Here is a 24,939-nt window from a genome sequence, read left to right as displayed (position 1 = left end):
AAAAAAAAAAAAAAAAAAAAAAAAACTGTATTTCAATGCTTCTGTCCCCTATTATTGATTTCTCATGAAGAGAATGTTGGTGCTGGGAATAATGCAGGTTCTTGAGGAAGAACCAAACAAGAACTACTTCTCACTGCTGTGGGTGATGCCGAAGATGATGAATGCAGGTTTTGAGTTGATGAGGGGGTTCATGCTTCCATGGATAAATGGTGGAGATTATAGAGAGGGTTGGGTTTTAACACTAGGTAGGATGGCAGGATTATTGATTCCAGGAATATCAGATCACGGCCCTGAAGATTATGTTAATCTCACCCGATTGGGAACGCCACCTGAATCCCTTCAGTTTCCAGAAACAGTTCAACAGCAAGGTCTTAAACGTGATTGATCTACAAGATAGATTCCAAGTCATTCATTGTCAGCTAAAAATGCATCAAATAGCTTTACCTCGTGTTGTTAGGTCGTTTCACTTTTCTGTCTGGGTGAAATGCTAACAATATATATAATATATTCCCAGGTTTTATAACAAAGCATGGTCAGAAACATCATAGGAGTCCTCACATCCATCAATCTATATATATATACAGATTCAAATTCAAGATCAGTATGAACAACTTGATTCCTAAGTAATTTGTTCTACAGCGAATAGTTCATTTCTTCTCCACCATAGGAGATTATGAAAAGACAAAGTTTTCAGTTTTCAGTAGTTTATTCGAAATGATCAATAAATGAGCAAAGTTAAGCCCTTTATAAGAGTTTAAAAAAGAAAACAACAAACAGGATAAGAATATTCAATATTGTAAAGAAGTTACCTGCCAACTGAGGCTACACAAAACCAGGGATAGTCTCAGAATGTGTAATTAAAATTCATGGCACGTAAAGCAGCCACTAAATGAACCCATTTGATGAGTCTGGCGAAAGAATAAGGCTCTGTGGGAGATTCTTACGACGTCATGACTCTGTCTTGCTAATGCTGAGCTTCTCATTTCTTGTGCCTTTTTCTGTGCAGATCTTAATTTGTTCATAATCTTATCCATGGATGAAGATCTTTTCTTCTGCAGTTTCATCTGAGTAATACTTATACTGTTAGTTAACCTTATGGGAATATAAAATTCCACTTACATGAAATTCAAGATTAGTATTCCTTAATAAGAGATTCAGATAGAAGTGCCAACATGTTGGTAGACAAAAAAGTGATGAAATGAATTTCCTTTAAAATGCCTAACTCTAAAGGGCAGTTTATAACATGAGCCTAGTATGAAACCAGTGCTCATCACTTTTCTTTGTGAATGTTCATCACAAGTTCACAACTTCTATGACTGTTCATCACTGTAATATTCATTATTATAATGTCTTTGCTTTTGCAGTAAATTTCATTACAGTAGTGAATAATATCCATTGTGGCGAGTAAGGGTTCATAATATACACATTTCTCTACTCTAAGCATGATTTAAAATGCTTTCCTCAAATCACATAAAGTGTGGCCAAGCCACTCCAATAACGTTTACAAACAGCAAGGGCAGAGCCAGATCCCCTTGGGAGGTGAATCAGAAAAGATCATTCCACTCTCCAAGTGATCTGGGCTGCAAATTGCTTTATGTAATTTCTAGGTTTTTTTCCTCCCACTTTATCAAAAAAAATTTATCCCCAAAGAGGAAGTAGTATGTTCTACTAAACAAAGTTAAAGAGGTCTAACCTAAGGTTCTAAAATCTTTTAAGAAAATATTTATTATTATACAGTTAAGCATACATTTGTGTTCAAAAGAGAAACCATAACTTTGGTGAATGAAAACTGTTGATGGAATAGCACTCTTTTCATGAAAAGGATGGTTGGAATAACCTCAAGTTTTTGAATCTCTGCCTCAGCTTTTGCCTTTTGCAAGTTCTCCCAGGCAGTTATTCTGGATTCTTCCTTCTTGATTCTGGAATATATTCAATGCGAAAGAAACAGACAACAATGGCATGCATATAATCAGTAAGAATTTACACCTGATCAATCAAAAGAAAATAACCTCCAATATGCATGTAATAATGCAAAACCAAACAACCCTCAAATACAAAGGGACAGAATATAAAAAGAAGAAAAAAAGCTACCAGGAGATACCCTATCAAAATGTGAGATGCAAATGTACGCCAATATTGGGATAGACAATACTCAATGATCCTTGTCAGAGTAACTACTTATTTTTATTTCTTGAGGTTCCCAGCTTCAACTCTTTTTTATAACATCTCAAGAATGAGATGGCTACAACATAACAAATTAAAGGAAAGTTGATCATACACTTACTTGGATAAAGAATGTGCGGTTTCTAAAATTTCCCCGACACCAGAAAGCGTTCCTACAGGTTTGCTTTTCCGATAATCAACAATGTCCAAACTCCCCCATGGAATCCGAACCTTATGTTTCTTTCTCCACCTTGTTAGAGTGACCTGCTCATCAACTAGAACATTCCTGATATCTGCTTTTGAGGAAAGGACACTCTGCACTCCCATAATTGGTTGGATAGATGGTCGTTCAGTAGGGGATGATGAGCATCTCATTGGAGATGATTGGGGACTAGCCTCGGGTCTAATTTGAGTTGTCATATCCTTCCTTGAAACAACATGAGGAATATTGGCATCCGCACCTTTAGCACAGTCACTCTCACCTATACATCCAAAAGCCAAAAACAGAGAAAGCTGAACAATATCAAAACATAACTTGCATTCCAACTTTCTATGTGTCTAAAGGTCAAATGAAGTGGAGATAGCTAAAATACCCCATATATAGAAAAGAAAAATAAGAAATCACTAGATATTTACTTAGTAAATAATTGAATCAACCTTAGATCAATGACATATTCAGCAAGAAGCAAGAAGCAAGAAGGTTAGGATATTTACAGTGTACAAAAGAGTAACTCAAATATTTTCACTTTTCTTCTTTCCTTAGCTTTTGTTTAGCTTTAGATACAACTAGCCAACTATAACAAAGAATGCACTAAGTTTCATGACAGCATTACAAAAGTTCAGCAGCAAGGGAAACAAATAAGTAGCCATACTAAATTTCAAACAAATGCCAATTTTTAATTAAATTCAGCAAGACTGAGGCAGCAACTACAACATAAAACCTGTACCTCGGGGAGCAGGAAATGAGGATAAGCAAAAATTTTGAGAAGATCCGTGGACACTAATTGACTTTGTCATGCACAGGTCACAGCATGCAGCTAACTTTCCACGAATTTCATGGCCCCCATATTGAACCGATAAACCATCTGCAGACATCACTCGAGTTGAAAAAGGAGAACTAGCTTGTAAATCAAAATCATTTCCTCCTTTAGACACAGGCACTATTGGAGAATATAAAGCAGACCCAGGAGGCCCAAGAGGTCCACTCTTGGATTTAGGCCGCATTTGTGGCTGCTGCAATGAAGTCGTAATAGCACCATCCCTCGATACTGGACTAAAGATCCACCTCTCAGCATCAACCCACTTGAAAGGTAAGGCCCTTCCATTATTATAAGGCAGAAATGTTGTATTCACCTGTCTCCTGTTAGCGCTTGTATGCAATGGCACTTGCACTGAACTCCTGTCTTTCTGAGCCCCCACACTGGAATGGCAGTAATTCGGAATTTCAGGACTCGAAAATGCACTAGTTTGCTGAGTAGTAACAGATGGTTTCTTCATGAGTCCATACCGAGGCGATGATGAGTTTGCAGCATGTTTCATATCTAGTGAAGCATGTCTTTGCCTATCTAATGCCTTCAATTCAGATCTCAACCGCCTATCTTGACATTCTAACAAAATGAAAAACAAAAAGTAAAGTTCAGAGCCAGCACAAATCAAGTACGGAGCAATATTTTGGTACTAAAAAGTGTATTAAGTTGTAGTGCCTTTAAGTGCTTGAGAGAAGGAGGTTGCCGCCAAATCTACAGCTAAACCTTCATCCTCTGTCGCAGCAATGCTGTTAGTGGCTTCGTCAACAGGAAGAAACGAAATTCGTAAGCCACTGAAATGATTGAATTCAACAGGTGTATGTTCTTCAAGATTCTAATAAAAGAGAGAGCTAAGACTACCTTTCGACTTTTCCTTTCTGCTAAGGTGACTATTCCTGTGTACAATATGTTTGATTGGATCTAAAGCCGGACCACCTGAAGAACCGTGAAATCCATGTTCGGCTAAATGCTAGTTCAAATCAAAGATTCAAACTCAGACAAGTTTCCATGGTTATGAATTAGAAATTACTCTGTACACTTATCCTTCTAGTAATTAGTATCAACTCCAACAGAAACAGTGAAACACCTAAAATTAAAAAAATTAGCTCAAAAGTTTCCGCAGTCATTTTTGCACAGAGATATTGTTCATATTATTGCAATCATGTTCTCCCTCGTGTAAACACATATCGGCATGCATATACACACAGCATTAGGATGAAACTCAAGCTCGTTTATTCTGCATTTCGGTTCAACACTCGTCACTCGCATTGACGACAAATACACAAAAGAGAACATGCAGTGCATACACATAGATATTACACAATAATCACATTATAAATCAATACTGTGCAAAAGGTAAAATAAGCAGAGATTACAGTAGTTCGAGAGGCAGCGCGGAAGGAGGCTTCGTGGTCGTGTGCGTCGGATGCGAAAGAGCAACGATCCACACTGCCGGAAGCGGAGGAGTAGAGACTGAAGTTGGAATCGGCGGCGAAGATGACGGAATCCGGGCTGATATCTCTGGCTCCGAAGCCGTGTCTCGGATCCTGAATACCTAGCTCCGACATTGTTTCGAAATGGCTTCGCATTCACTTAGCTTCCTCCTCCTCGAGTTTTCATGGCGCGTAAAGAGTAGAGTGGTCGTAGCATTTGTTGTTGTTGGGGTGGGAGAGCGGGAGTAATGGCCTCTTAATTGCGAGCTCCTTCCTCCGTACCTCAAGGATTTTAAAATGGAAGATTTTGACAGAAAGGACTATGACAATAATAATGACAGGGGAGGAGAAAATGTCCCAATCATCATCGCGTTGGTGTTTCACTGTTTTGACCATCTGGAGAAAATAGTAAAAAACAAAATATATATGGCTAACGTACTGGTTATTAGCCTGACTTGTATTACAACTATAAAGGCAGTGTGGGGTTTGAATACTGTTAGAACGTGTCAGCTAATCGAATTAAATGTGTGTATATATATATGTTTTATTTTTTAGATTAGTTTTTTTCTAAATTTATCATTGATGTAATGACTGTTTTATGGGATATTTGATAGGATGGAATTACAATTTTATTCCTACCAAATTCCATAAAATTGCAATTCCATTATTTGGTTCCCTCCTCAAACCATAGAATTGCAATTCATAATAGGGAGAACCTCATGTGAAATTCAAATTCTATGGTAAGTTTCAATTTTTGCCCTTATTACTACTATTATTATAATAATACAAAGACATTTTAATTTTTATTTACTTATTTCCACCTTATTCGAACGCCCTGTTATGTTAGAATGAACATTTTAATTTTTATTTACTTATTTCCACCTTATTCGAACGCCCTGATATGTTAGAATGAACGTCTCTCAAATTATTGTAGTCACCAAATTACAAGTTTGAGTCTCAAAATCAAAAAATACTATCAGAGCTGTCATCATCTAATTTCTTTTCACTTCTGTCGAACTAACAGTGTCTGCCAGAGGCCTGCCTGGCTGCTTTCACATCTTTCATGAATCACATTTTTTGTCTTCCTACCCTAGCCCGTTTAAAATTGTGTCATAATTACATACATATTTAAAATTGTGTCACAAAATGTTTTTCCCATTATCATATTCGTTATTACTACAATGAATTTTGAAAGTTCACTAAACATTATTTTCCCAAGATTTGACTGAAATTTTATTATAATTGTTACGCAGTAGATTGAAAAAGCACGCTTCGCTTCCAAAGTCACATTAATAGAGATAATGGCAAAGGTTTCATAAAGTCATGAAAAACACTAAAACCCAGAAGCAAGTTTGATATTTAATGAAACAAACACAAAGCAAGCAGACAAAGCTGCAGCACACACTCTAATACTCCTCTCCATCATCTCCATCCTCACCCTCATCCAACTCAGCCCCAACTTCCTCATAATCCTTCTCCAGGGCAGCAAGATCCTCACGAGCCTCACTGAATTCACCTTCCTCCATACCCTCACCAACATACCAGTGGACGAAGGCACGCTTGCAGTACATGAGGTCGAACTTGTGATCAATGCGCGAGAACACCTCAGCGACGCTTGTGGAGTTGGAGATCATGCACACGGCCCTCTGCACCTTGGCAAGGTCACCTCCAGGGACAACAGTTGGTGGCTGGTAGTTGATACCGCACTTGAATCCAGTAGGGCACCAGTCAACAAATTGGATGGTGCGTTTGGTCTTGATGGTGGCCACTGCAGCATTCACATCCTTTGGCACAACATCACCACGGAACATGAGGCAGCAAGCCATGTACTTTCCGTGGCGAGGATCACACTTGACCATCATGGATGATGGCTCAAAGGCACTGTTGGTGATCTCTGCAACAGAGAGTTGCTCATGGTAGGCCTTCTCAGCTGAAATCACTGGAGCATAGGAGGAAAGCATGAAATGGATCCTCGGGTAAGGCACCAAGTTGGTTTGGAATTCATTCACATCAACATTCAAGGCTCCATCAAATCGGAGGGATGCAGTAAGTGAAGAAATAACCTGCAACACACACACACACAGTAATTGTTAGAGCAAGTTCAATATACACAAGTAATACAATTAGAATTCGAATCAAACACTAGGGGGTAATAGATACCTGTGAAATCAGACGGTTGAGGTTGGTATAAGTGGGGCGCTCAATGTCAAGAGAGCGGCGGCAAATGTCATAAATGGCCTCATTGTCAAGAAGCACAGCAACATCGGTGTGTTCAAGAAGGGAGTGTGTCGAGAGGACACTGTTGTATGGCTCAACAACAGAAGTTGAGACCTGTGGGGAAGGATAAATGGTGAAACCAAGCTTTGATTTCTTGCCATAGTCAACAGAGAGCCTCTCCAGCAGAAGAGATCCAAGACCTGAACCAGTGCCACCTCCAACAGCATTGAAGACCAGAAAGCCTTGAAGACCAGTGCAGTTATCTGCAAGCTTACGAATACGATCCAAGCAAAGATCTACAATCTCTTTCCCAACTGTACACAACAAATAGAAAACTATTAGAGTCCAAAACATTTACATACAAGTAGAAGAGAAACAGGTGGTGGTAATTACTGGTATAATGGCCCCGGGCAAAGTTGTTGGCAGCATCTTCCTTGCCACTGATAAGCTGCTCAGGGTGAAAGAGCTGTCTGTATGTTCCAGTCCTGACTTCATCAATGACAGTTGGCTCAAGATCTACAAAGACAGCACGGGGAACATGCTTCCCAGCTCCTGTTTCGCTGAAGAAGGTGTTGAATGCATCATCACCCCCTCCAACTGTCTTGTCGCCAGGCATCTGGCCATCAGGCTGGTGGAGACAAAACAAAGGACAACTGATTTTAGTACCATATACATGGTCAATGTGCAAATGTAGGCAAAACAAACGGCTCAAAACTCAATCATATGAATCTAAGGGCATAGAATAACCTATGTGTATTCATGCATGCATAACAATTTAAATGTCACAAAGTAAAAAAAAACTTATATATAGTATATATACACAACTACACAAGCAAAGCAACGATCTAAGGAGTAAAAAGTGCATATAAATATAATAAAAACAACAAAGTAAAGTCAAAGTGCATCACAGAAATCACAAATATCATTCAGGAAAAAAACAAAGCATCTTATAGTCTAAAGACAAATACCTATATAAACACGCGGTTCTAATCAATCTATTGAAATGATAGAGGAACTATTCAGATCTATCCATGTATAGATTCATAACATAAACGAATACATTTAGAGATATCGAAACTGCAGGAGATTCATGTAGATCTACGACATGATACAGATATCAATGCACAACTAGACGAAGATCGGCACATGCAAACCAGAAACTCACATAGATTGGCACATGCAAACTAGAAACTCACATAGATCTATACAGATACGGAGATCCACGAAGATACAAGGGAAATGAATATACCTGAATGCCGTGCTCGAGGCAGTAAAGCTCCCAGCAAGCATTTCCGACCTGGATACCGGCCTGACCGATGTGGATTGAGATGCACTCTCTCATTTTCGCTACAAAAAGAGACGATTCGAAACCCTAAGATTTGGAGAGGGAGGAGGAGGAGAAAGCAAAAGAGCAAATGAATGGCGTTTATCAAGACGCCTTTCAGAGTTCAGATGTGCTTTCTCAGACGGCCTCTCAAGGGTTTATATACAACAGAGAAATGATCCGTCCCCGGTCGCTGCAGGCGATTGACCGTGGTTAGTTAACCGCGGTGACAGCTAATATTAGTATATTAATTAATCCAATAGTTAACCCGGATAATTGGGCCTTAACTAACCTTGGTTAGATCTAGCCGGCAGGTTCAAATTTTAAATTTGGTAGTGAATTAGGTCTTCCTTTTGTTAGTATTTTCAAGAATACCATTAGGTTTCAGGTTACGTTTTTTGCTTTGGAAGGGCACAAATTTCATTGTCTCCTACCAACGGATACTTCTGACTTTGCGAAGGCTTTACGTGATTACGTGTTGTGACTTGTGGGCCCATCCCACTTGCCTTAACAGGTAAAGTGGGCTGGCGCATCACATAACTTGCCCTTTCAGCAATGATTTTAAAATAATATTATATTAATTAATTGGGGATTTCAAATAGTTCGTAATTTGAGCGGGATTAATGGTTAAGTGCATTTTTTTGCAACTTTTTAGAGCGGAATGACAAAAAAAAAAAAAAAAAAAAAGAGGAATACAAAATAAAAATTAGAAAAAGAAAAATGGTCATTAGTTGGCAACTACCAAATGTGAGCCACGCTGGTTGTGTGTAAGTCACAATCGTGCATGACTTCTCTAATTCTTTTTACTCGCATAAAAGGTTGTCTCTTGTTTTTTTTCCACATCACAAAAAACTATAGAGTATAAAAAAAAGTTTACAATTAAGAAGGCAAAATAAAGAAAAATAAAAAGATATATCTTTACCGGTTTAACTTTTTTTTCAAACATAGTCTCAATAAAGTAAAATTTCTTTAGGAGACTTGAGACTTTTTTTTTTTTTACATTCACATCATATATTTAAATTTGTCCCACTTAATTAATATCTTTTGATTAATTATGACTATTAATATTGGCAGCTTGTAAAGGAGCAGAAAAAGTTTGGACCACCACATAACGATTACCCCAATAATATAACATTTACAATCTGAGCCCAAAAATATTCAAAATATACTAATTGAAAAAATTATTCCATTAAAAAATGAGAAAACACAGAATACGTTTAGTCCATGAAAATGAAGAATCAAAGTAAACACTGTTAAATTCTATATTTTGTCCGCTAATTAAATTACTCAGTGTATATTGATCAAAAGAGCTAGTTCATCCATTTGACACTGACAGTTAATGTACTCCATATTACACAAGTGTGTGCACGAATATGTTGTTAAATGCTAATACATAATACATATGTACGAATTGAGAAGAGACAAAGATGTTCCCAGTACTACAGTAGGTCCAGCCAGGTAAAGTCTTGGTTTGATGCTGACCTTGGGCTCGCATGTCTGCTATGAGGAAGACTTAATGAAGTAGGCCGTGATTGCTTTCAGCTTGCCATTTAAGAAATTCTTCTCCACCTAGGACCACAAACAAGGTAGAGTTAAAATTTATATAGCGAGGACAGATATTTTGTTACTCCGTATTTCCATATGCATTATAGTACAATTCGCAGCCATTTAAAACCAAGGAGAATTGCAGATTTTCGGGTTATTTAAACATGTGAAATAACTTATTGCATGAAGTGTATCATTAACCCTTGCTAGAGAAGTTGCATTAATCATCATTGTCAAAGTTGTATGGCACAAGAAGTGTTTCACTCAGTGCGCACATTTGGGCAGTGGCTATCAAAGTTGTATTGCACAATCTATTAACTCTTAATCTGAATAAGAAATAAAAACTAGTCTGCAACAACCAACCCTCAATGTCCCTCATGATTCACTTGTTTTGTTCCAACCACCCCACATGTCACAACACTCCTCAAACCATTCTTTTTAAGGCAGTAACAGCTCCTTCCATCAGAGAATATATTATTGTGAAGATGGATACAAAAATAAGATCTAGGAGACCCTTGTATATATAGAAGTTTGCAACCATGGAAAAGGATTTAGGACAAATACCTCTAGTGACCATGGTGGATTGACGGATAAAGCAAGCTCAGCCAATTGGTTGATATCAACAGTTTTAGGAAGGAACATGACAACTTTAGGAGCAATTCTCGTAGCAATGTTGAAGAGAAAATGCCTGATAGATATAGACAAATTAGATACACAATGATATGGTCACTATGAAAAGGAAAGTAACTATCAAAGTTAGAGGACTAGAGGCCATATACAGCCGAAGTCAAGCAAACATACCCATCATGTGGCTTAAGCATAGTTTTGATGTCAAATGTCTTAACCTTGGCATAATCAGGTCCACCCCATGGTGGCGACATGAAGACTACATCGACCTGCAATGAGACAAACACAATTTTTCAATAACATAGGATGAGTGAGGAGAAATAAATTTTACTCCAACTTTATTGAATGAATGCAGCTAATATATATTCATTTGAAAATGGAAAGTAGTGCCATAAATATGGTTAATAGCTCTTCAAGTAAATATTATAACATGGCCTTTAAGACCACCAACTTCAGCAGGTGAAAGAGCTGCAGGATATTTCGGGAATATCACAAAGTCAATAACAATTCCTACATGCCAGAAGGGCATATACAATCAGCAATTATTTAAACTCTGCATCTATTTCAAATATCTAATGCAAATTAGACATCCAAACAGACACAGAATAATGGGACAAAGAAATTAATACCTTCAACATTGGAGCCAATGTAAAGGAATCTCCTCGAATGAAATCTATCTGGTCACTAACTCCATAGATGGCTGCATTATGTTGTGCATAGTCAATTTTCTTCGGATCAATATCGATCGCAATTACATGTCTACACCTGAAAAGGGTTAGGTATGAAAGTCACAAACTAATGTTGAAAGTTCTTTACAGCAAACAGAGAGTAATAGAGATATCCAGAGTTTTCTGCTATATGCAAATTAAAGAAGCAATGTAAATCATTGTCCTTGTGAGGTAAAATTAAAAATGAAAATAAAAATAAGCAAGATGCCTGAGCATTGGCAATGTCTGGCATGCCCTTTTTACTCAAAATAATGTGTCAGTAGTGTGATAAAACTTCAAAGGAAACCAAAAGCAATGGCTAGAAAGAATATAAAGCATTATCGATACAGTTCCATCATTACTAAATAATGGACATCTGAAGCATGCCTAACATGCCTTAGCCAGAATAGACAGGAATTCCAGGATTTAGTCCCAATTAACTTCAGAATGTAGATTGTAGAAAGAGAGAAACTATGTTATTAAATCAACAAAGGTGTAATTCACAGCATTCTTACCAGCTCTCTAATTTCAGTAAAACAGTCTTTACATTTTTTAATACATTAGAGATATGTAATGGTGCAATTTTAACCATTAGGGAAATTAGGGCTTGAAATAATAGGAAGAAGAGAAATCAGAATGCTCACCTTTGTGCAAATTGGATTGCATTTCCACCAACTCCAGTGAAGAAATCAACTATAGTACCATTTGCACAACGATCTGCATGATGCTTTGCTAAGGACTCAGGAGTAACAGAGAACCATCCTTCTTCATCCATTTGAATGCCTTCATCATATTTTGAAAATAATCTATACCTTTGACACCAGTATTTACTCAAACCAGGATAAAACCCTTCAATTATCGATGGGAATTGAAACTCTGTTGGAGAAAAAGATAGGTTAAGGAGATATAAAACATTTTACTTGTAGACTCAGTGACTAAAACTCTAAAAGAGTAAAAGAGATCTGAACAACTGACATACCTCCACTTCCTATGGATAAATTCTGTTTGGACTTCACTCTCCTTGATTTCTTTTTTCTTTTTGCAGAACTGGTGTGACAGGAAATGTCAGCAACAAGTTCATCCCCAACTGAATCATGAAGCTGTTGATCTAACAATTTAATATCCCCTTGGTGTTCTTCTGATAAGTCAAGAATAGGTTGTGTACCACAAGAAAGAAGCTGATCAGCAGATTCTTCAAAACCATAAAGGGTGACATCCAAGTTAGCAATATCATTCTCTGGCTCTGTTGCCTTATCTGTGATGTTAATAAACACTAGCTCTTCTATTTCTGGAGGTGGGTCCCATGTACATTCAAGTTCATCTCCAATTGAATCATGAAGCTGTTGATCTAACAATCCAATATCCCCTTTGTGTTCTTCTGATAAGTCAAGAGTAGGTTGTGCACCACGAGAAATAAACTGATCAGCAGATTCTTCAAAACCAGCAAGAGTCACATCCAAGTTAGCTATATCATTCTCTGGATCTGTTGCCTTATCTGCAATATTAATAAACTCTAGCTCTTCTATTTCTGGAGGCGGGTCCCATGTACATTCAAGTTCATCTCCAATTGAATCATGAAGCTGTTGAACTAACAATCCAATATCCCCTTTGTGTTCTTCTAATAAGTCATGAGTAGGTTGTGCACCACAAGAAAGAAACTGATCAGCAGATTCTTCAAAACCAGCAAGAGTGACATCCAAGTTAGCTGTATCATTCTCTGGTTCTGTTGCCTTGTCTTTGATATTAATAAACACTAGCTCTTCCATTCCTGGAGGTGGGTCCCATGTACATTCTTGTGAAATAAGATTATAAAAGTAGTTCCTCGAGTAAAAGTTGTCCCAATACACCTTCCAATCACCAAAAACACTTCTACCATCATGGTTAACTGCTAAGGTGGACTCCACACAGATAGACTCCATGTGGTCTCCTGTTAGGTCCTTGCTATCACATACAGCACCAACTATCCCATCTAAAGATAAGTGCTCCATAACTCCAGTGTCTTCTCTTAGTAAAATATCATGACATGTAGACTTGGAATTCAATTCTTGGTCCTGCCCAAGATCACTGGGAATAAATTCATAAATTGTAGATTTAGCACTAGACAAAGTTGAGCTGATTGAATCTTTCACTCTAGCAGGGATATGACAAACCTCATCAACACTAGCTGCATTATCAAAGGTTGGCAATTCACTCTCTCTTCCTATTAACAAGCAAGACAATGATTCACTTGTGTGCAGAATTGTAGAAGATGCATACCCACCCACCCTTTCTTCTATAGGCTCTTGCACACCATCTTGAGTGGAAACTGTATGCTTCTTCTTTTGCTTTCTCTTTCCTCCAGGTGTTCCATTCCTCTATGGAAACAAAAATAATCAAATCATCAGATGAATTAAAATAAAAATCTAGGTATACAAATGAATAGCCTTAATATCTAGACTACTGCAATCCACCATATCCACTACTCACAAGGGGATGAAAACACAAAGAGAAGTGTCAATTTGAAAAGGTGCATTTTCCAATAAAAAATTTTAGGACTGTCATCATGTTTCAAAAAAATTTCGTAAAATAGATTATCCACTATAAGTTCCCTAGGAGTTCAATCTATGCAGGCCATATGCACTGGCACAACACAAATAAATCGCAAAGTAAAATAACAGTGCTCTTAACTTCAAATTCACTCACATTTTCACCATTCCTAAAGCAGGATACATTAAACATTAAACCAATGTCAGGCACTCAGGCTAACAAGTAACAAGTCGCATCATTTTTTACCAAACTGTCAAAAGAAAAAAAATGCATATGCGAAAACAATTTTTTAACATGCTACCTGCGTGGTGTGGAATGACATAGGGAGCCCCATTCCACTCATCAGTTTGGCAAGCTCCATATCTTCTGGTAAGAAATCAAATTCCGAATTAATATTTGAATCAACAGCATCTTCATGGATGGCTCTCTACGCAGAAAAAATAAATGAAATAAAAATCAAACAACTAAAACTCAACATTTACTTTCACTGCGACCACCAAATCAGCTGTAACCAATCCAATAGAAATAATATAAGAAACGTAAACTTAGCATAGCTCACCGTAGCTTCCGTAGAATCCAAGCATCGGTGAACTTCATACGAAGTATCATCCCTGTAACCGTAAATACTTAGGTATTATTCCGAAGAAGAAAAAAAAAATCAAAATTAACATGCTTATATCGCCAAAAATTTCGATTAAACGTACGAGAGATAGATTTCGGTGAGCTTGAAGAGAGAGCCGAGAGCTTTGATTGCCGGCGTTTCTTCTTCGACGGCGGGGCTTCCCATCTTTCTTCTGAGATTTCTGTCGGAACGAGAAACGAAACGCAGAGCTTACAAGTTACGATACTATGGGAGAATGGAAGTTATGTTTGTACCTTTTGTGCTCTCCCGACTTGAGTCAATAAAGCTGGACTTATTCGCAACTACGTCGTTTAGTACCCTGGCTATAGAGGACTGTAACGTCGCCGTCTTTTGTTGGCGTGAGCTGTTATTGCTTGCTGTTTTGCGTGCGCACAAAACAATTTTGGGGATTTTAATTGAAATCAGATAAAATGGAATTACGGATACAAAAATAGGATCTTTCTACAGCATTTTCAATAGTAGCGATTTTTGTGGTTTTTAATGTGCCAATTAGGAGAGATGAAAAAGAGATAAGAAGAAGAAAAAAGAGAAAAATATTAATTAGTCGGTCTATGCGAAAAATTAAAAATAAAAAAAAAACAAACAAATAAACAAAGCAACGGTCGCGCCAGCACGAGCAGCTAGGCGTTGTTTGTACAGGTCACGCACACGACTGCGCCACTCTTTTCCCTTTTCTCTCTCATGCAGGCCACGCAAAAAAAATCATCACTTGCATGCAACTCCAAACATTCTCTCTCCTCCACATAAGCTAAAAATTTCTCAAAATTTGAACAAAAACTCCTATTTGAGATGCTCTAAATTAGATAAAATTTTAAAAATATATATTTTAAGAAAATGTCAAACGCATATTCACAAGTGTTTTCTTCAAAAACATATGACATTGGGGAGATTTTTATTTAATTCCAGCAATGGTCCCTTTACTATGTTGATTTTCCAAAATTGGTCCCCGTCTTTTAATTTGGACAATTTAGACACTCGACTTTCGAATTTTTTCCAATATTGGTCCTTCCGTCAAAAGCTAGTTAAGTGAACGTTAAATGAAGGGGTAAATTAGTCATTTAACTTGTTATGCCTCCGGTGAACATCCCCTGTTGCTATGGCCGCACCAGATAGCCACATGAGCGAGCCCTTAAGCCTGGCTACATACTCATCTTCATCCAAACAATAAAAGGGTCTGCAATGTAGTGCCGCTTGAAGAGTCCGCCATTGTAAGATGCTTTCGGAGAACTCCAATCCTGCGTTGAGGGCGGCGACCGTGTTTGCGTCCCTTCTCATATAGGATCCAAATCGGCGGCCGAAGTCAGTAAAATGAGAAAAGGGGATCTGGGTCAGCGACGGCGGAGCGGTTTCCGACGACGTAAATCACAAAAATCACGGGATTCAACCTTTGATTGTTGATCTTGCATCTGATTGTGATTACTAATTCCCAGAAATTGAGTCGCAAGGTAGTGAGCAAGGGGATTTTTGCACATAAATTGATCTGGAGATTTGTGTTGCAATCGAGATGGTCGATTGAGAGATCAGCGAGAGGTGCGTGAGATTTCAGAGAATCCAAGGCTTATTGCGGCGATTACAGAGGCGGAGTGGGAGGGCTTTGCGGCGATTGAAAGGAATGTCACCTTGTTGGGTGCTTTGGGAAAGTGAAGCCGACGATGGATCGAATTAGGGCATAATTGCGCGAAAGGACGGCTTTGGGAGAGTGAAGCCGGCGATGAAATCTTTGTCGTCGTCGCTGCTCAACATTAGATCATCGCCGGAACTATTGTCGTCGTCGGTCAACCTGAAACGCCAACAACCATCTCTCGCCGGAACTACGACAAACCCGCGGTGATAGCAGTGTGCATGAGTTCATCTTCGTCCCCAAGAAGAACACTCTCAAGTTGATCAGTGCTCCATTCCCTCTCGCCGGAACTATTGTCACCATTAAACAAATGCCCATGTATAACAAGGAAGGGAGAAAGACATGGAGTTATACACTAAGCATTGAAATGACTACTTTACCCCTTAATTTAACTTTCACTTAACCTTCATTTGACGGAAGGACCAAGATTGGAAAGAATTCGAAAGTCAAGTGTCTAAATTGTCCAAATTAAAAGACGGGGACCAATTTTGGAAAATCAACATAGTCAGGGGACCATTGCTGGAATTAACTCTTTTTATTATTATTATGTTCAATTTCAAAAACGCCATCTTTTTGTCTAGGTAGTTTAATTTTCGTCAATGTCATTATTTTATCGGTTTTAGATCAATTTGGGGTATGGGGTAATATATTGTAATAAATGTTGCATATTAAATATGAACTAGTTTAACTCAAAAAAATATGAACTAGTTTAATGATAAATGATAAAGGGAACAAAGCAATTAATTTAAGGTAATTGTATTAAATTGCTTGAGTTGGGTATTAGTTTGAGTATGTTATAGGCTTAAAGGTGTCTCATACGCTAATAGAGTCTGCTCAGGACACTCCGTGATCTAACTTAAAAATTTCAAGTTGAGTAGAGCAGGCTAAGGAGTACTATTTATTCATAATAACTTTGCAAGTCCTAATGTAAAGGTGGAATGTCATTTATACAATTAGATGAACCCACAAGACATTAGGTGATTAACTTGAGCAATTGGTACAAGTGATAAATCTTGGAGACAAAGTTTTGGCACCAGTTACAACACACTTCTTTATTTTGTATTGAGTAATTCTTTATTTTGTTATGTAATAACTTTTTTTTATCAAGAGTAACAACATGCTTCTTTAAAGGAATAATATCCTAAAATATCTCTTAGACGGTTAGACTTACTTCATAATGTTAATTTGAGTTTATGGTCACCATAATCTTCATAATCTTTATCTTAAAAAATAAAAATAATAAAATTTAAATAATAAAAAAAAGACATGAGAACACCTAACGATTTTTACAATCTTGCTAAAATATACTGATGTGAAATTTATTTATCTAAAATGATAGGTCAAAATAACTAATTACACGTTTTTTTTCTAGGTTCATGTGTTTAATTGATTTTTTTTTTTGTTTAATTCAAGAGTCTTAATTGAATTTTTTATTTTTATTTTTATTTTTGAAAATCTTAATTGAATTTTCTTAAATAGTAGAAACACTTATTTGACCATTATCCTAATCCTATTTAAGGCTGTTGAAGCAGAAAACTAGTACTCCGTACTAGATATCTTCTAGTATAGGAACAATATTGCAGACCTAAATAATCTATATATCCATTCAACTAGATATTCTAAATTGCCTGCCTATGTGCAGTGTAAACAAGGCAGATTCCAAGTAAAAATTCAAAAAAAAAAAAAAATAACTACAGAAAAAGAGACTGATAACTCTTCTGATTTAAAGTGAATATATGATTCATTTCCATATTTACGAATGCCTAAACTCGATTTAGATATATCCCAGCAACAATCAATGCCTGCACTGCTTCTACCATGGACTTGTCTGTGTGCGTCTGAGGCATCGCCTTTTAGCTCCACGCTGAAGATTCATCATCTCAAGAACCTGCAGTCATAATACAGTTTGAATAAATTGAAGAAGTTTAATTGATTGGATACAATAACAAGGCTGTTGTTGTGATAGTTCCAGAAATATTGTGTATCAGTACATAACACTATGTTGATTATGCAGACTGGTCGATAATCAAATTAGACAGCATTGACTCTAATACTACAAGATGAATGATCAGAAGCTAAGAATTTTAATCTTTGCCAAACTAATCTTCGGCTTAAGTCATAAGAAATTCATGAATTGATCTGAGATGACAAAAGTGAAAGTCATTTTGAAAATACTAATGCATAGTATACACATGACCTTACTCCTCTCTCGTTTCTCAATACATGACTCTCTCCGCCTTTCCTCTCACCCAAACACAAAATTTCCTCCGATTTTCTCTATCATTTCTTGCATCTCACTTTCTACCCATCCTAACAGCTTTTTCCTTTAAACCAATGTTAGTATTGAATCTTCCCAGCTTTACAATCATCTATTTTATCTTTTGTGACTTTTAACCAACACCTTCTCATCTAATAAGTGTCTGGATATACCTTTCAAGTTTCAACTAAATTATGAAAGCCAAATTTCTGGCAGTTTGATCTCCAACTCACCACATAGGAAAAGATATTCTAGTTTACCACTTCTGAGCACGATGGCAATCTTTTGTTCTACGTGCTAACTACTTAGCCCCCAGAAGTTAACTCCAATATTTTCTGAATGAATAATACACACAAACACACAACCTGTCCTAGGAAACTTCAGAATTTGGTTTTAGCTTAATATTAAGTTAAACCCCTGGCTAGGTAGTAGGCTTGGGTTTGTATCCCATCCCCATTAAATGTACAAATAAAAGATAAACCAAGAAGCAGTATATATAAAATTTGGTGTACCTGATTTTTCTGCATTTCCATCATCTCCGCCTGCAGCAACAACAATGTACATATTCATGTCAGCAAAAGGATATATAAAAGTGTTCATACATAAACGAATCACATAACAAATTCAACACTTACCTGTTTCTTACGTAGTTCTTGGTTTTCTTCTTTTAGTTTTGCAACTTCTGCTTCTAACTCCATAGTATATGCCTGGAAAGAAGTTAAACAGACCGACACTAGTCACTGAAACTTATTTGCAACTAAAATATTGATTCTTGATCACATTCTTAAGCAAAGGAAAGTTAAGTGTTTGTTTAGTAGAGTTTCTTGCAGTTATGTAGAATAATAATGATGAAGGCACCAGCCATTCTATAGCTGATTATGAGTTTTGTTTGTACAAGTTGTCAATACTCATTTATATGACCTTGTTGCAAATGTAAATCACATGCTTAAAACTTTTCAAGATGTTTAACCTCTCAAAAAATTTCATATCTTGTCACATAAACTAATAAAAGTTGAATGTTATAATAATAATAATCCTCAAAGCAATAATTTCCCTTCCTATTCTGTAAGTTTGACTACTATGTATTTCATTTAAACCATTTTTTACTACTCAATCCCGAGATGGAACAATTAAATTGAAACTTTCTTTAATTTGATAATACCATCATATTAATGAATGGAAACTTTACTATAATGCAAGCAAGACAGCAAGTGACGATATTGCAGTACCTGCTTCCTGGCCCTTGATCTTGCAGCTGACTCTCTATTTTTTATCATTCTCCTCTGTCTCCTTTCAACGACCTTCTCCAGTGCACTGCTTTTCCTCCCCCTTACATTTCCATTGAAAGCATAAGGAACTGGCGACACAGAAGACGTATCGCCATTACTCTTGGTGAGCCCATCTGATGAAACAGCTGGAGATCCTGTAGCAACGGTAACACCCCCAGGTCCTAAACCTACCAAACCCATCCCTCCACCCTGCAGGGTGGAGCCTTGAACTAGATTGCCATTGATTGCAGCAGCATCGGGAATTCCCATAACCCCGCCCTTCATTCCATTACTGCGTAATTGACCATTAGCGGGGATTGGCATTGGAGCACCATAGGCCAAGGTTGGTTGCTTAGGAAACAGCGGTTGCTGGTGGTGGTGGTGGTGGTTCTGCTGCTCTATCTTTTGTTGTTGTTGGCTTTCTATCTTTTGCTGTTCAACCTTTTGTTGGTGTTGGTGTTGCTGCAATTGTGAAGTCCCGGGGTGTGGCTGAGAAGGCCTAGCCTGGCTCATGTTCAACATCAAATTAGGGTTGTTTTCAGGCATCCTACCGCCCATCAATCCCGCGTTGTTCTGCCCAGCCTGCTGATACCCAAACCCTAGCCCGGTATTACTCACCAAATCCCCAAATACTCCTCCACCATTAGTAACCTGTCCAGCCATCTGTGTCTCTTCCCTCACAACCCCAGCTTTAGACAAGAACTCCTCAAGGGTCATCTCTCCCAAAGTCTGCTGCCTCTGAGGCGTATTCGAGCCCCCAACACCACCACCACCACCACCACCGCCACTACCACCGCCACTCCCATCTTTCTCAACACAATATTCCTTCATTATATCCCTCCAAACCTCATCAACAGTCTTCTGACTCAGAGTTCTTGGCAATGTCAAAGACCCTTGTCTCTGCAAATACCCACTAGGACCACTGTTCTGTTGCTGCCCACCACTAGCTGATCCCATGGTCTGATTCTCCTCAGCACTCCAAATATTCTTCAGCAACTCATCCATGTTCATTGACCCAAAATCCTTCCCAATCCCACACCCCACCGCGCTCTGAAACTCATCAAAAGTCAAGGAATAAACCGACGGCTGCCTCACCAGCCCAAAACTCGCCTGCCTTCCCCCACCATCCCCCAACTGCTCATTACCAAAGTTCTTGAAGTTCAAATTACTCCCCATTTCAATCACCACTCCCACACAGCCTTCAGATTCTCACTGAATTTCTAACAATCACAAAAAAAAAAAAACAAAAAAAAAACAAAAAAAACTGTCAGATTAACAATCAATGAATCAAACACCTAAACCAGAAATCACAAAATTTAAATAAATAAATAAATAAAACAGAAATTCACCACATTCCATTTCGGAACAAAACTTCCATCATAAAACATCAAAATTCCAAACACAAGCAACAAAGATTAAGCTTCAAGCAACCATTTAAAATCAAAACAAAACATCTCAGAGCTTATTTTCCCCCAAAAACAATACTATTCCAATAAAGCAAGCCGATTCAACCAAGTAAAGCTAACAGAAACAAAAAAAAACATCAAAGCAAGCTCAAGCAACTGAAGGAAATTAAGCGAACCAGCAATTAATCATCTCGAAGGCAAAATAAATAGATAAATAAACAAAAATAGAAATTTGAAGGAGACAGAAATGGAGATTTTTCATTTTTGATTACCTTTTTTGAGATATTTAAAAATAAGGATAAAATTTTTCTCTCTTCAGTCTTCTCAGGTGAATGCTTATAAAGAGTGCAAGCAGCCAAGAGACGGTTCTTGTCTGCAATGGTTTTATTCAAAGCGACATATGGCTCGCTGATGGTTCTTTTTATTTTTATTTTTATTTTTTAGCGGAAAAAAAAAAGGCAATTATTATTTACGGTGGGGCCCGGGCGGGACGAACGCGAATGGTATGAGCAGTAGAGGTTGGTGGAGATGAGCCAATGGGAGGCGGACACGTTGGGAGAAGGATGGGCGCACACGTATCTGAATGTGGACGGTCTGGATGGAGTCTTGAATGTTGATCAGATTGGGGAGGATGGGATGGGACAGTGACGCGGCATAAAGTATGCACGAGGCCGCAGCGTGAGAAAAACTATTCTAGGTGGGGGCATTTTGGGTCCCTCCCTTATTTCTTTTTAATCATTTATTTATAAAACGATTGTCCTTTTTTTTTTTTTTTGGTTGTGAAAAGTAAATATTTTAAATTAAAAATGTAATATATTTTTTATGAATTCAAAAGAGTGTTACATTTCCTCTTAAAAAAAAAGAGGGTTACATTTTAACTATAAAATATTATATATTTTTGTGAGATAAGTTTACACAAGACTTATTCTTTGTAAGAGTTGTTCGGTAAATAATAAATATTAGAGTTAATACCATCTGTATTATCTGAGTATAATGATTTTGTCACGTTTAATTTTAAACTTTCAAATTCATCACCCATGGTCCTTCTATTTTCAAATTATTACCATCTATGGTCTAAGTTAACCACCTATGGTACTTCATATATAAAATTTTAACCACTCATAATCTTTCCAAGAAAACTGCAACTGGTTAAATTTTAAAAGTTGAAGAATCATGAGTGGTTAACTTGGATCACGGGTGGTAACAATTTGAAAATTGAAATACCACGAGTAATCAATTTGAAAGTTTAGAACTAAACGTGGCAAAACCACAATACTTAAAAGATCCATATGGCAGTAACTCTCTCTCTCTCTCTCTCTCTCTCTCTATATATATATATATATATATATATATATATATAACAAAACTAAAAATATATCTAAACCAATAACCTATTAAATTCACCTAAAATTTAGTTTATATTTTTTTTTAGATAATATATAAAATATTTTTGAATATATTCATTTGAGCGAAATGTATATATATAATTTTTACTTTGAAGTCTAATATATATGAAATTTTAATATCCGATATTTGGACCAAATTTATATTACGATATAACATAACAAAAAATATCTAAACAAATAATCTATTGAGTTGAAATAAAATTTAAAACTTGGTATCAAGTTCAAGTTTTAAATATGATAATATGAATAATGTTTAACTAAGCATAACCAAATAAGTTATATTTATATAAGTAAATGCAAGTATAAAAGATAGAAGATGGTGATAAGTAAAAGAAAATGATAATAAATGTAATGATATAGTAATGAATAAATATGTAAGTAGATGAATGTGAGAATGTGGCTATAGTGATATATAGTCAAATAGATGATAGATATTTTGTTTTCAATTTAGGAAATGGTCTTTTAAAAGTTATCCAATTTTCTATAAAACTGAAAAATGTTTACCATTTTCAAAATGAAAAAATGTGCTAGTAAACATGTTTTTTGTTTTATATTCTTCAATTTTTCATTTTTTCATAAACTGAAAGAAATTTTCCAGCTAATAAACAAACCCAATTTGTTTAGAAGTTTCAATTCATCATATTCCATTTCTTCTTCTTACGACAATAACAATATGGTGGAAATGTTTCTTGTTCATATCATCACTTATCTCCAATATTTTTTGTTCACATTTTTACATGGATATTTGTGGATCCACTACCATTTCAACATTCTTTAATTATTATTTTCATTTATTAACACTTCCACATGGATGATGGGAGTGGGTTCGAACCTCAGTGGAGGCAACTGTTGACTCGTTGTGCTTCAGTAGGTTGAGAAAGTAGCTATGAACAGATATTGCATTGTAATAGAGTCAGTAGTACTCAAAAAAATTAAATATATTATAACTTAACTATAATGATTTTAAATTATTAGTAAATAACTAAATTATAATATTTATATTAATTAACAACTACTTGCCACAAACACTTGACTGAAAAACAACTACTTGCCACAAACACTTTACCGGAAAGCAAAAAATAGGGGAGAAGATAGAAAGAAAGAATACGTTAGTGGTGACCAAACATATGCTCGCCACTAACACTTTCTTGTACGAATAGAAAAACCAACAAGAGAATGGGGAGAGAGGAGGTTTGGGGAGGGGGCATCACTGATGGACATATAAGTGTGACGGACATACAACTGTTGCCACTGACATTTGCTTTGCAAGCATGTGCGAACGAGAAAGTAAAGGGGGGAGGGAGGGCGGAAATATCAGTGGTGAACAACTCACTGTTAGACATTTGTTTTGGAATATGTGCGAACACGAAAATAAAATGACTAGGTGGGGATAGATAGTTGTCACCATTAACAATTGCTTGCACCGTACGGATGGGAAATTAAAACAAAAAAGGGGGAAAACATTAGTGTCTGATAGATTAATGCTTGACACTAACATTTGCTTTTGCGAACATGAAACCGGAAAGAGGGGGAAATAGAGAAAACGTTAATGGAAGGCATACAACTACTCATCATTGACACTTGCTTGCACCTTACGAACAAAAAACCAAAACAAAAATGGGAGAAAAAAACACCTAGGTCATTTCTCACCACTGGCATTTTGCTTTGTAAGCATGTTTAAATACGAAAACATAAAGAAGAAAAATGGAAAAAATGTTAGTGGTTGACAGATACCTACTCATAACTAACACTTGCGTGCACCTTATGAACAAGAAATTAAAACGTAAAGGAGGGAAAGATGGAGGGGTAGGGGAGGGGGGATCAATGATGGGCAAATAGTTGTGGTGAACATATAACTATTGGAAAATAAGAAGGGGGGATCCGGAAAAGAAAAGAAAACATTAATGATGAATAGACAAATGCTCACAATTGACACTTATTTACACCTTATAATAGTAAACTAAAACAAAATGAAGGGTTAAAAAAATAGGGCGGATAGACTACTACTCACTACTGACATTTGCTTTGAATACTTTCACATGTGTCATCACATGATTTTGTTTACCATTTTCAAAATGAAAAAATGAACATGTTCTTTGTTCTATATTCTCTAAGTTTTCAACTTTTCATAAAGCTGAAGAAATTTCTCCAGTTAGTAAACAGACTAAATTTATTTAGAAGTTTCAATTCATCATATTCCATTTCTTGTTTCTTAGGGCATCTACAATATGGTGGAAATGTTTCATGTACATATTATCACCTATCTCCTATACTTTATCTTCCCATTTTACATAGATATTTGTGGATCGACTACCATTTCAACGATCTTTAATTATCACTTTCATTTATTAATCTTATATCAAATTAAATAATTTATAACTTAACTATAATGATTTAAAATTATTAGTTAATAAATAAATTATAATATTTATATGAATTAATATCACAATATCAAGTTGTCTTACTTTCACATTATGATCAAGAAAACAAAAGGAAGGAAAGGGAGGGGGAAAACGTGAACGATGACAACTACTTGCCACAAACACTTGACTGGAAAACAAAAAAACAGGGGAAAAGAAAGAAAGAATACATTAGTGGCGAACAAACATATGCTCACCACTAACACTTTCTTGTACGAATAGAAAAACCAACAAGGGAAGGTGGGAGAGAGGATGTTTGGGGAGGGGGGCATCAATCATGGGCATATAGCTGTGACAAACATACAACTGTTGCCACTGGCATTCGCTTTGTAAGCATGTGTAAACAAGAAA

General features: G+C 36.7%; 5 protein-coding genes across 13 annotated transcripts in view; 1 reads left to right on the top strand and 4 right to left on the bottom strand.

Annotated features, from left to right (window-relative positions):
* Positions 1–643, top strand: part of LOC116028079 — a 6,069-nt gene extending 5,426 nt beyond the window's left edge. The window contains exon 5 of the mRNA XM_031269876.1: positions 98–643. Within this exon, the coding sequence (XP_031125736.1) occupies positions 98–385 (288 nt within the window). The 3' untranslated portion in view covers positions 386–643. The remainder of the gene's footprint in view (positions 1–97) is intronic.
* On the bottom strand, positions 249–4,874 carry LOC116028078. Of its 3 annotated transcripts, XM_031269875.1 has the most exons (9): positions 4,565–4,874; positions 4,050–4,158; positions 3,867–3,947; positions 3,671–3,770; positions 3,111–3,583; positions 2,285–2,645; positions 1,838–1,919; positions 810–1,064; positions 249–386 (listed from the first exon to the last, which is right to left on the bottom strand). In XM_031269875.1, the coding sequence occupies exons 1-8, from the start codon at positions 4,775–4,777 to the stop codon at positions 858–860; spliced, it is 1,626 nt and encodes a 541-aa protein (XP_031125735.1). In that variant the 5' UTR covers positions 4,778–4,874; the 3' UTR covers positions 249–386; positions 810–857. The 3 variants fall into 3 exon arrangements, with proteins under 3 accessions (XP_031125735.1, XP_031125733.1, XP_031125734.1); XM_031269873.1 differs by having other exon boundaries at positions 3,111–3,770; XM_031269874.1 differs by lacking the exon at positions 3,867–3,947 and having other exon boundaries at positions 3,111–3,770.
* Positions 4,875–5,874: 1,000 nt separating this feature from the next.
* Positions 5,875–8,288, bottom strand: LOC116027421 (tubulin alpha-3 chain). The gene is made up of 4 exons (XM_031269044.1): positions 8,088–8,288; positions 7,232–7,466; positions 6,782–7,152; positions 5,875–6,684 (listed from the first exon to the last, which is right to left on the bottom strand). Exons 1-4 carry the CDS (start codon positions 8,178–8,180, stop codon positions 6,028–6,030), a joined length of 1,356 nt encoding a protein of 451 aa, XP_031124904.1. The 5' UTR covers positions 8,181–8,288; the 3' UTR covers positions 5,875–6,027.
* Positions 8,289–9,398: 1,110 nt separating this feature from the next.
* On the bottom strand, positions 9,399–14,514 carry LOC116027511. Of its 6 annotated transcripts, none has more exons than XM_031269212.1 (10): positions 14,272–14,514; positions 14,127–14,178; positions 13,869–13,994; positions 13,192–13,395; positions 12,021–13,092; positions 11,686–11,917; positions 10,964–11,099; positions 10,509–10,603; positions 10,272–10,395; positions 9,399–9,731 (listed from the first exon to the last, which is right to left on the bottom strand). In XM_031269212.1, the coding sequence occupies exons 1-10, from the start codon at positions 14,352–14,354 to the stop codon at positions 9,663–9,665; spliced, it is 2,193 nt and encodes a 730-aa protein (XP_031125072.1). In that variant the 5' UTR covers positions 14,355–14,514; the 3' UTR covers positions 9,399–9,662. The 6 variants fall into 6 exon arrangements, with proteins under 6 accessions (XP_031125072.1, XP_031125071.1, XP_031125069.1 ...); XM_031269211.1 differs by having other exon boundaries at positions 12,021–13,205; positions 13,302–13,395; XM_031269209.1 differs by having other exon boundaries at positions 12,021–13,395.
* A 2,899-nt stretch (positions 14,515–17,413) lies between these two features.
* On the bottom strand, positions 17,414–21,158 carry LOC116027366 (bZIP transcription factor 46). 2 transcript variants are annotated; one of them, XM_031268946.1, is made up of 5 exons: positions 21,035–21,158; positions 19,318–20,576; positions 18,724–18,795; positions 18,601–18,630; positions 17,414–17,719 (listed from the first exon to the last, which is right to left on the bottom strand). In XM_031268946.1, exons 2-5 carry the CDS (start codon positions 20,530–20,532, stop codon positions 17,645–17,647), a joined length of 1,392 nt encoding a protein of 463 aa, XP_031124806.1. In that variant the 5' UTR covers positions 20,533–20,576; positions 21,035–21,158; the 3' UTR covers positions 17,414–17,644. The 2 variants fall into 2 exon arrangements, with proteins under 2 accessions (XP_031124806.1, XP_031124807.1); XM_031268947.1 differs by lacking the exon at positions 21,035–21,158 and having other exon boundaries at positions 19,318–20,578.
* Between the last annotated feature and the right edge of the window lie 3,781 nt (positions 21,159–24,939).

Source organism: Ipomoea triloba, chromosome 8 (genome assembly GCF_003576645.1).
Source record: "Ipomoea triloba cultivar NCNSP0323 chromosome 8, ASM357664v1".
NCBI lineage: Eukaryota > Viridiplantae > Streptophyta > Magnoliopsida > Solanales > Convolvulaceae > Ipomoea > Ipomoea triloba.
This window is presented reverse-complemented; position numbering and strand designations above follow the sequence as displayed.

Excerpts from the sequence above, each read along its gene's own strand:
- LOC116027366 (XM_031268946.1), bottom strand. The coding sequence starts at position 20,532 with ATGGGGAGTAATTTGAACTTCAAGAACTTTGGTAATGAGCAGTTGGGG. Across the intron at positions 18,796-19,317 it reads GATCAAGGGCCAGGAAGCAG|GCATATACTATGGAGTTAGA; the intron begins GTACTGCAATAT and ends ACTTCTTTCCAG. Across the intron at positions 18,631-18,723 it reads AAGAACTACGTAAGAAACAG|GCGGAGATGATGGAAATGCA; the intron begins GTAAGTGTTGAA and ends TTGTTGCTGCAG.
- LOC116027511 (XM_031269209.1), bottom strand. The coding sequence starts at position 14,354 with ATGGGAAGCCCCGCCGTCGAAGAAGAAACGCCGGCAATCAAAGCTCTC. Across the intron at positions 11,918-12,020 it reads TTTATCCATAGGAAGTGGAG|AGTTTCAATTCCCATCGATA; the intron begins GTATGTCAGTTG and ends TTTCTCCAACAG. Across the intron at positions 9,732-10,271 it reads ATCCACCATGGTCACTAGAG|GTGGAGAAGAATTTCTTAAA; the intron begins GTATTTGTCCTA and ends TTGTGGTCCTAG.
- LOC116028078 (XM_031269873.1), bottom strand. The coding sequence starts at position 4,777 with ATGCGAAGCCATTTCGAAACAATGTCGGAGCTAGGTATTCAGGATCCG. Across the intron at positions 3,948-4,049 it reads CAGAAAGGAAAAGTCGAAAG|CCACTAACAGCATTGCTGCG; the intron begins GTAGTCTTAGCT and ends CTGTTGACGAAG. Across the intron at positions 2,646-3,110 it reads CTCATTTCCTGCTCCCCGAG|GTGAGAGTGACTGTGCTAAA; the intron begins GTACAGGTTTTA and ends TTGGATGTATAG.
- LOC116027421 (XM_031269044.1), bottom strand. The coding sequence starts at position 8,180 with ATGAGAGAGTGCATCTCAATCCACATCGGTCAGGCCGGTATCCAGGTC. Across the intron at positions 7,467-8,087 it reads GCCTCGAGCACGGCATTCAG|CCTGATGGCCAGATGCCTGG; the intron begins GTATATTCATTT and ends TGTCTCCACCAG. Across the intron at positions 6,685-6,781 it reads TCAACCGTCTGATTTCACAG|GTTATTTCTTCACTTACTGC; the intron begins GTATCTATTACC and ends TGTGTGTTGCAG.